The sequence below is a fragment of the Liolophura sinensis genome, chromosome 1 (genome assembly GCF_032854445.1).
Source record: "Liolophura sinensis isolate JHLJ2023 chromosome 1, CUHK_Ljap_v2, whole genome shotgun sequence".
Classification (NCBI taxonomy): domain Eukaryota; kingdom Metazoa; phylum Mollusca; class Polyplacophora; order Chitonida; family Chitonidae; genus Liolophura; species Liolophura sinensis.
Window position 1 is genome coordinate 24,527,263 of NC_088295.1, and position 11,144 is coordinate 24,538,406.

Below are 11,144 nucleotides of genomic sequence, written 5' to 3' on the forward strand. Positions count from 1 at the left end.
AAATATCTGTGATATATATGCAAATATTAGCAAAACGTTTGTTATTTTTTTAATGTTTAACTACCCAAATACTACTTATTCACTAAGATTTATAATGAAATGGGTATATCAATTTAAAAAGATTTCATTGATACAAAGTATACTTGTTATATGCGTGTACATTAAACGACCCCTAACCTTGTCAACAAAGTGGGAGAGGCAGTTTTCGCCTCGATGTTTGGGTGGCAGTGTACACGTTTCGGTACTTAGATGTTAGAATGATTTAGTGGTGTGGTAGCAAGAGTAACTGCAACGGTTAACAAGGAACTATGACCTCTTCTCAGACCGAAAGTGCTAACGATGTGTCGGACTCGGATGACGAATTCCAAGAAGCTACGGAAGATGCACGCTCGACAAACGGGCGACGAGATGAGATTGATAGGACTAGCGGGCCCAGTGTTTGTTACGGAATGGAGGTACATGTGGATGATGTGTTTCGTGTGTGCCACTGAAGAACGATGCACTGTGCAATACCCGCTGTGCCCTTCACAGATGTTAAGGAATAAAATGCGTTTGATGTGGTTATCGATCAGTCGATCAGTTAAAGTTTACATATTATGACAAGCTGAATCAGTATTTATTCTCTAATTTTAAAGATGACCAGTAGATTTGTTCGCATGTCCAGTTGTTCTATATGTACATTTAGGCACAAAGATCTGTACTGTACGTACATTTAAGCATGAAGATCTGTACTGTACATATATGTAGGCACAAAAATCTGTGCTGTACGTACATGTAAATACAAATTATGTTTTATTTTTATTTATTTATTTTTATTGGTGTTTCACGCCATACTCAAGAATATGATACAAATTAAGATCTGTACTGTACATATATGTATGTGTAAAAGTTTTGATTTTTTTGTACCATACCAAACCATTTTAAAGCATTCTAACAGATGTAAAGGAATTGTGTTGTGGCACATAATCAGAGTGTAATGTTTCTCATTTGCATATATGTTCCTTCTTTGTTTTGTCCCTTGTTTTCACAGCAGCCCAGTTTTGATTTCTCAGACTGGAACCCTGAAGCCCCAGCAGGCCTGCAGTTCCTATGTCTAATTCCCCAGCTGTCAGGATATGAAGCCAAGTATGAACAGGGGGATCTGACAGGCAAAGTAAAGATTTCCTTAAGACACAGGCAGCAGAGGTTGAGGCATTTCAAACAGGGCAAAACTGTGGGAAGAGATATTGCAGGTGAGGCGATCGATGTCAACAATGGCTGCAGTAGACTTATCCTGGAGAATAGGCCTGCATGAATGATTTTTACATGTCTCATCAAAATGAACTTCTGTAACCTTCAGATGTAACATATGGAAATTGGGATTTCTGAGGTCATTCTTTGATATATAATGTTCTTTTAATGGCTTCTGTCACATAATATTCAACAACTTATTTTAGTTCAACATCAGAGTCGAAACCAAGACATATTTTTAACAGGTTAAACCTATGTTAGTAAACTTTTATGTTAAAATTACCAAAATATCCTTACACCATCTTTCTGTTAATAAATTAATGATATGCCTGGTTAGTTAGGCATTTAAATGCTGAAAGGAATAGTGTCCAGATTTAGCTACTGGTTTATAAAGATTGTAACCTGTTTAAACAGTATGTAGGGCTTCTGAGAAATGTAATAATGACTGTAAACCCACCAAAAACAATAGATCTGCCCTAGCTGATCTCCAACCGGCTGCCCTCTGCCCGGTATGGCTCAGCAGATGACGTCCTAGATGGCCAATCCAAGTCTAACTGGTCTGTATAACCTGGGAATTCGAAGGGATTCTTGCTACACAGAAGCAAATATACCGCCCTATCAATTTTAACCTATAGTAGATGACATTGAAGTTCCGATTTGTGACACTGACATCTATGGCAAGACTTCAGATTACAAGTTTTCATACGTTGAATTTGATTTTTGCCAGGCATATCCAACTACACTGGCTAAGCTATAGCTAACTGTATGTTAACTGTATGTTCTGTGTTTATTTTAAAATTTAATATTTATTTAATGTTCTGTCCCTCTGTTCGCTTCACAATAACTACCATTCTATTCCCTGAGGGATTCTAAATTCATACCCGTATGTAATGACAACTACTGGTACATGTAAATGTCAGTATTGCGAATAGCCAATGCAATGCAGTCAATAGTATATTATAACCTTTGTGTAGGTGCCCTTGTCGAAATTTTTCCATTTCAGCTGTATTCCTCTCGTAGCTGTCATCTGTAAAATGGTGAGAGCAGATACCACAGTTTTTTGTGGGTCTAAAATCCTTCCGTCTGGGGTGTAAATCCATGCCTTTCCTGGGCCAAATCATCTGGCAACTTGTAAAAACAAACCCATGGTTCTTCAACAACCTGTTTACAACTGTATGCAGAACAGCAAGCAATTTTGTGTAGAAATTCAATATGCTTGGTGTCACACTTGTATTTTTTTGCGTTAAATTTAACGACATATACGGGGGTATCTAAATATGAATAAATAATAAATCTGGACAATTATCCTTTAAAATCAAATAGCCTGAAAAAGTTTGAGTATACTGATGTCTAGAGTGAGTACCAAATCCAAGATATGTATGTTCCTGTTGCAGATGAGAAGAGGTTGAGGCAGGCTGCAAATAAAAATGACTACAGTCTAGGTAATGTAAAAGAAAAGTAAAAGGACAGGCATAAAAAATATTACATATTTGTCTATTTATTTTGATTCTGTTTACTAGTACAATAATTTATCTTGAAAGCAAAAATAACTTCACATCGACAGTCTGTTTATTTCAAATGCAGTTACCGACTACGTGCAGCCTGCTACTGTACAAAATGTTTTGATCAAATACTTGATTTGACCAAAGCTTTGATTTCTCATTAGTTAACTGTCTGCCAGGAAGATGGCTGCTTTTCCAGGGTAGATAATGATAATGAGGGCTTTGAATGGTATCATGACTATTTTGTTTGCAGTATTAGAATTATTGGAAAGTGGAGTTGACCCCTCCAGTTGTGATGATAAGAAGCGAACCCCTCTGCATTTTGCTGCTGCACAGGGCAATGAACTAATTGGTAAGTTCTGGCTATATGGTTATACATAATGTAGATATTTTGTCCATGGCATTAGTGCTGTTCATATTTATCATATCCAAAGTGGGTGTGAATCAAAAGCAGGTAGATAAGGGAATAAGAGGAAATTTTCCTCTTTCTCCCAACCAGACTAGTGTATTACAGAGCCCGAAAAGTGAAATGAAAAAAAAAAATCTGAAAAAGAAAATAAATTGAGAGAAAATTTTTATTGTAACCCCCAACTTGATCAATCACTGTGACAGCCACATATGAATATCTCTGGTGAATTTTAAGATCAGCATTTTTGTGTCATATAAATAAAACTAACAAGAAGCTTCTAATTAAATGCACTTACCAATACACAAGTCAAAGTCAGGCAAATGGCATTCTCTGCCAATTACCCCTGTCAATGCAGTGGTATCATTGGTCAACAAAGTGATGATCCTGACCTTTAAAACTTAAAAAGGTTAAAAAATAGATTTTCTTTCCTTTTCTTTTTCTAATTTTTTTTCCTTATGTCACTTTTACAGCTCAGTGGTGTATTCATGGAGGGAAAAACAAATGTGTAGACATCTGTGGTGTATTAAATGAAATTGAGAGAAAATCCCCATTTCAGGCTGTTTGGTTAGCTGCGGGAGTGGGCGGTAATCACCAGGGACTGCTTTAGAAGCTGTAGGCCCCCTATCACAGTGGTTACCTCCCCCTTGTAGATTCCAGATTACCACACCTTATTTGAACATGTAACCATCAATTTGGAGCCAGAAATATTCGAACACATACTTTCTGTTATATACTGCTTAAGACTCATAGTTCTATGTGGGTTCAGTAGAAGTAATAATGAAGTCAAGGCATCAAGATGAAAATGTAAAAGGTTTCACAAGCTTTCGATCGACATGCCCGGATCAGAAGGATCATAAATGAAATACATTTTCATAATGATCCTGGCACCTCGATCGAAAGCTTGTGAAACCTTTTACATTTATGTGGTGATGCCTCGCATTCATCATTAATCTTTCTGATTTAAATCATAAGGAAGGAAATGTATGTACCGTTCACCAACAACAATTCCATTGTGAGAACTTGGGATAAATGAAATACATGGTGTGTATTTAATATTACAGGCTATATCGACCAAGCAATAAATGTGAATATTGCTCATGGTCATTAATGGTAAATTTGTTTTTCTGTTTTATCAGTCAAGTTGTTACTGGATCATGGAGCTGACCCAAACCTCACAGATATTCTGGGAAATACGCCGCTACATCTTGGTTAGTACATTAGAGACACTTCTCAAACTTATGTAAGATGACAAAAATTTTATTTTGTTTTTTACAAGGCTATCAGACTTTAAAAAATCCACACAAGGAAGAAAAATAATTGTGAAATCCACATTTTTACTTTGTCCAATTTTGATGTTTTTATGATTGTTCGTTTTTTAAGGCGTAAGTGGGAAGGTCTGCAGCAACCTGCAAATGGTCATGGGTTTCCCCCTGGGCTCTGCCTGTTTTCCTCCGACCATAATGCTGGCCGCAGTCATTTAAGTGAAATATTCTTGATTACAGTGTAAAACACCAATCAAATAAAGAAATAAATAAATTTTTTCGAGGTTCGGAACGTAATAATGTTTTCAAAAGGAAAAATTGCTGGAATAGTCCACATTTCCAAGTTAGATGATTTTCAAGTTTTACTTTTATCTTTATACCCCCTTCCAACATTGAGAAAAAAAAACGGATTTATTCATCAACATAAATTGCTGTGGCCGAACTCTCAGTCTTCATGCATGCATGGACTATCTACACGTATCAAGAAGGACTGTGCATACGGTAAAGCACCTCAAAACAAACTCTAAACATGCTGAAAGCCTGTCCAGACTATGCAGCTTTTGATATTTTCTCATAAATGTTTTATTCGCCCCAGTATCCAGCACTAATAATACGTACTTGTAAGATTCTGAAATACTTCTTTGCTTCGTTCTTGCAAGCTCAACAATTACTTGTAAGTGAAAGCAGGCCCGATATATATGTGTTTGACCTGGAATCATTCAGTGATGCTTAGTCGACATCAAAACATGTCGATGCTCTTATCTGTAATCGTATGATTACTACGATAAAATGAATAAGTTTTTGGGAACTCAGTAAGTCTCCATCCCTCTTCAAATTTTTTCTTTTTCAGCCGCCTGCACTATAGCCAGTCACATTGCAGTGGTAACTTTACTCCTCAAAGCAGGTCAGTAGGTTCATGAAAAATTGTGTTATGCCTTCTCTTTGCAATTATTATTGTCATTTAAAACGTGTACTTTCATGTATGTTGTTCAGGCATTCATGCGAATCATCAGCAGTTATCGCGCACTGAAAGGACGTCGAGGAAAGCCCCTGCAGAGAATTGTTGTACAGTAGTTCGAGCATAAGTCCGTTGCATCGACATACATGCATTATGTTGAAGAGCAGGTCTAAAACTACAGACAGACATACAGGCTACACGGATTTACACTCAGTACATTAGTAATAGTGCACTTGATAAGCGTGTAATGCTGGGTGGTGTGATCATAGTAAGGTTACAATGTGGAGCTGCTCATCCCAAAGACATATATTATAATGTTGCACTGTTTTTGTATTTGCTGTTTTTAGGCACAAATTTGAGAGCAGTGGACAAGTCTGGGAGAACGCCGCTGAGTTTCGCCAAGTCACGTCTGCGTGTCGTCATGCAGCAAACCTCTTCCACCTCAGAACAGCTCAAGAAAGACATTCATCAGGTCACCTCTTAAATCCATAATGTTGTCACAGAATTATTATTATTAAATATCAAAGGTTGTTACAACTGTGAGAATCTTGCAAGTTTTGCTAAAGAGTTGGTTGATCTCGGTAAAAGCTTTTAGAACTCCGTGAAACGTAAACAGGCCTTTCCATTACAGGCGTCTCCTTCCGACAATCCCACTGTTAAACAACTGACAGCCTTTCCATTACAGGCGTCTCCTTCCGACAATCCCACTGTTAAACAACTGACAGCCAAAACAACATTGTTTCAGACTTCCCCGCCTCGGTCTAGATCAGGGCACCTGCACAGCATCAAAGATCCAGTAGATGTTGGTTATTTTACTTAATCCTTGCTTTTGACACGGAGCCAAGCATTTAAGGCTCATGATGAAATTGGACAGGTGGCGAGTCCCCCCCCCACTCCCCGCAGCGCTTTGCATAAACTTGTTGAATGGGACAGCCCGGGCTCCACAGTACTCCCCCCCCCCCACTCCTCCCATAAAATGGACTTTCAGACATTGCAGTAGTTGTTTACCATGAACTTTAACTGTACATAAACGTACTCTGTTTTGCAAGGGATTTCAGTAGTATGCTTCTATATGTGAACTAGCTGACATCTGAATCAAAATATTAATGACAGGACTCTTTTATGCATCAGAGATCATGTATCATTTCGTAATGTTTATCAAAGAAGTCAAATTGTCTATCGTTAACGAGACATGCTTAAAGTGATAAAATTAATCGTTAAAACCAAATAGAAATGAATAATTTCAACATATAAGCTGTCCAATTTCATGTATGAGAACACCACCAAGATGAAAATTATTCCAATTATGACAGGCTTTTCAAGGTAAGTGAACCGAAGACTAGATTCGATGGTGTTGGCTTTGTTTTTGGAAGAAAATCTTGGCGGACATAAATTGCAGTGAAAACAATGAATACCATACCTTCTCAATAATTAGACACTCGCTAATTGAGACATATTGAAAGTAAGCGGGTAGATCAGAGAAGTCTCCCAAGAATATCGCCCTGCCAGGTGGCCCAGCTGGAGTACAGGCTTACCCTGGCCTAGAAATCCAACCTTTCCTGACAGCTTGTACAAGGCGATGTCATTTTTCAATATACGCGCTTGTTTAAAAAAGAAAAGATAAAATTATTGATACCAGAACATCAATCTAGTAAAAATATATCTTCGCTATTTCCCTTCCCAAAACACTTAACATTGCCATTTGATCATTGAAATAATAATGCTGCCTTACATATGTGGGTAAAACACCCATGACGATAACGCACGCGTATCGATTTGACTGAAGACTTTCCATTTATGACAAACGGTGTGTGTACTTTGGCGTGAACATGACATACATCTGACAGCTGAGTCTCACTGAGGAGTGTGTGTGTGGGAGGATTGGGGGGGGGGGGGGAATTCACTCTTTTAAGATTAATTTCAAAAAGACAGTTTGCAACATATTACCAAGGGCATTTCAAGATAAAGTTAGTCATGCATGCACATTTTCATCTATATATGTCATTAAATAAGCTAAACCGGGCTTTAAACTTTACCTTACAAATGCTAACAAAACCCACCGATATAAGACCACCTTGAGAGAATATCGAGCTCTTAGGAGTACGTTTTGCTCTGGATGGCTTCGGTAATTTCACAGAAAACATGAACAATGTTCGCTCAGAAAAAAAAATTCAAGTGGTTAGATCCAACTGAAAAGATGACAGGCCTGATTTCCCAGTTTCCCGAAGAGAATACAAACCATGTAGATTTCACATGGCACCTGATGGTCAGGGACATGCGAGGCTCTGGAAGGTCATTTTGCAGACGAAAACCCATACATACAATTTGTTCAGTGTCCTAATGATTGTCTAGATTAAAAAGAACAATTGTCAAATTCCCATGTGTGTTTGTCTACTAAACGCTCCAAAGGTATGCTCCAAACTTACAAATGATGCACGGCATGACATGGCCTCAGTAAATACATTACCAGGTACCTCAACACCCATCCGTCGGAAACATCACTCATTTCATTCGGGCTTCAATTAAGCTGAAGTATCTTGATGAACTCCCCAGTTGAACGTGAGTGAGACAAAATATGCAATGTGTATGTGGATTACAAAAATCGAGACCCCATGCACAACACCCGCTACAGGTACTGGTTTTACAAATTACTACCAGATATCAAACTCGGCAAAAAGCAGAATTAAAATAATATAGAAATTCACAGCTGATAATGTATTTTTAAGGAGCCCAATCATCGGCTGGCTTATGGATACATAAAATGGCTAATACATGAACGATTACCTACTGTGAAAAAACTTTTGAACCAGATTTTATTTTTAATGTGGCAATAAAAGCTCTTAACCAGGGTCTGATCAGCAGAAGCCAACACCAGACGCCATTGGTCATATCAAGAGTCCCAAGAATGGACACGAACTATTAACATTGGTATTCTTAATTAGATTCCAAGCCAAGATTTCCTCGTATTTGAGCAAACACGCATTACACAAGATCGAGAGTAGTCTGACACCAGCCGGTAGGCTGTAAAACCTCCACAACTGTTCAAGCCAGTTATGCCTGGAAACAGTTGTGTCCGTTTCTGACGTAGGCCTACCTGTATAAAGTATGTCTCACGACATATCCCCCACCCCCACCCCCCACCCACCCAATACTATGGGCTATGGAATATTGTGAAATAAGGAAATAAGTAAGGCTGTGAATATATGTCAAACTGTGCCAAACTTTGATTTTCTTTAAGAAAGGTTTGTATCCAGTCGTGAAATGGACTATTTGTTTCCGATAGTCTTCGTGTAAGTTGTAAATGCCACTAGTTGCTATGAATGACATATAAGTAGCTTTCAGATTTCGAGAACCATATCGACGTTAAACCCCAAGCACTCACTCACGCGAGAACCATATCTTTTGAGAACACGTATATCCAACGCGAGAGTCTATTGGCCGACGTTCAGTTGATGACAGCTAATCAATACATATGTTACAAATGCGATGTACCCACGTGTTACAAGCGACAATTCCGGAAATGTCTGTTTTTCTGCAATTTTGTAGGCTAGATAGGTTTACCAATGTGTGTAGAGTTTCAAAACGACATTGGCATGATTAAAAAACAGCCACCCAATGACAAGTCAAATCTTTCCAAAACCCCAGTCAATGTCTCTCCCCGTCTTAACAAGCTGGTGAGGCTCACTATGGTGTGGCGGAGATGTGAACTACTGTCACTAATCTACTACGGGTAATCCCTATTCCCCCACATAGAGTGTACTGCATAAGACGACAGACCGTGCAAGGCTTCATGGTATACATTTTCTATAAATAGGTCTGAAATTGTCGAGAACGTACGGTAGTACAGAGCTATATGCACTAATGGCACATGTGGTGTATTTTTCTCTGTTTCAGGTGATAGAGATGATGAAGGAATACCTGTCCCTCTCTGGAATGACTGAAGATGCTCTACAGTTAGACAGTCTGTGTGAACAGCTGAGTCGAAGTACGACGATTGAGCAAGTGTACGAGCTGAATACCTTGCTGTCGGACTTCACCAACATGACTCTTCACAAGAAATCACAGCCATCATCATGACGCCAAGAGGAAGCTCTCTGTCGACTGTTTAGCGGAATAGAGACGCCGGAAACGAATGCAGCCCAGCGAGAAGCGGTCATTCGAAAGATGGGTGAAATGACAATAAATAATGCTGAAGAGTCAACGAATACGTGAAAAATTGTCACGCAGCTAACTGATAGAGAGGGGGTTTAATTCTTCGGTGATCGTTGTGCTATTTGGTTCTGTAAAGAGGAATTTTCAAGCCGTCAGAGTTATGTATACATTTACATAAAAGGACTTTCTAGAAACGATATAATTCTGCTCGATTTTGTGAGATGTCAGTAGGCTATTGGAAACAATAATCTACTTCATTCATAACCACTACAGCAAATCTGAACTCAAAGTGAAACTTAATTCCGCTGTGGCGCGTACAGAGAGGGTCTGCCGTGGAAAAGGGGTCACATCATGTACTAATCCCTTGTCCATTCAGTCGTTGAATTGTAGGCAGCATCTTACATGGCAATTTAGCAAATTCACATGTAAACAAATTTGTGGACCTGAGAATACGTTGGACGCTTGTTTAGCAAGAATAAAACTGTCTTCCGTGGTATTTTGCCGCTAACCAGACGATATAGGCTACTTGTAGCTCATGAAATGGCCTTTAAGAGGAACGGCCAGATTACCAGAAGGTATTCATGTCCAAATTTCTCAGATTATATCTTTGCACTCACCCGCGTGAGTTTTGTGTATATTCGTTATAAAAAGGAATTGTTGTAAATTGTGTTCATATCTGTTATCCATAGCCAGTCTGCTTGTTATTGTATGTTCCAGTTTAAAAAAAAGTACACATGAAACTAAAATTATATCTTTGTTCGTACTTTCAAATACAAATACTGCTCCCGTGTTGCGTTGACCAAAGTTTGTGGCCCAATTTCGGCCGCCGAATGGTATTCTAATCTAACTGCGCAAATGTATGAAAACTGCATTGGGGGAAAAATTGATGTGTTTGTATCGTCGTCAGGAGATCAACCACTTATGCCACGATATATACAGTCCCTCGTTTTAACTTGCGTTATTTGGAATGCCCAAACTAAATATTTCAACAAACGTCGGGTTGTATACCCCCCGCCCCACACACACACACACACCTGCCCTTCTCTTAAAATGAAAGTGTCTGCCACAGAATTAATTGGGGACACCAGACAGTGGACAAAAACACGTTTTTGAATATCGTACTTTTGATTTGGCCAAAGAATCTATTCAACCCGTACAACACTCTCCCGCTGTACATATTGTAAAAACGTATAATTAATTATAACGGCTTGTATTTTTTCTTGCTCTTGAAAAGTGAAATAAAAGGGAATAATTACATGTAATTCTGTGCCTATGAGTGGAATATGACCTCGAATATATAGACTGATGACATTGACCCAGCCATGGGATTTATGGCATGAGCATAGAGCAGGTGGCTGATGTACATTTCCAGTTACACGCGCCAACACCGTCACACAGCTCTTGATGCAGAAGCTTTTGTAAGACATGTGTCGTGCTCACGTCAACTTGACTCGCCACAGGATTGCCTATTTTTCGTTTCGACATGGTTATCTGGTCTTGTTTTTCTAATGACGAAAAATAATGGTTTCATATCCAAATCATGCTCAATGAAAATCGTTTTCAAAACTTACACAAATATCAATTTGAACAGTAAACGTGTACAAGGCTTGTGTCTTGAAATGCGAAGGAAT

General features: G+C 38.7%; 1 protein-coding gene across 2 annotated transcripts; it reads left to right on the forward strand.

Annotated features, from left to right (window-relative positions):
• The first annotated feature begins 208 nt into the window (after positions 1-208).
• LOC135479170 (ankyrin repeat domain-containing protein 54-like) lies at positions 209-10,775 on the forward strand. 2 transcript variants are annotated; one of them, XM_064758945.1, is made up of 8 exons: positions 209-455; positions 1,031-1,232; positions 2,625-2,672; positions 2,986-3,084; positions 4,278-4,349; positions 5,254-5,307; positions 5,709-5,833; positions 9,256-10,775. In XM_064758945.1, the coding sequence occupies exons 1-8, from the start codon at positions 309-311 to the stop codon at positions 9,436-9,438; spliced, it is 930 nt and encodes a 309-aa protein (XP_064615015.1). In that variant the 5' UTR covers positions 209-308; the 3' UTR covers positions 9,439-10,775. The 2 variants fall into 2 exon arrangements, with proteins under 2 accessions (XP_064615015.1, XP_064615023.1); XM_064758953.1 differs by lacking the exon at positions 2,625-2,672.
• Positions 10,776-11,144: the final 369 nt, after the last annotated feature.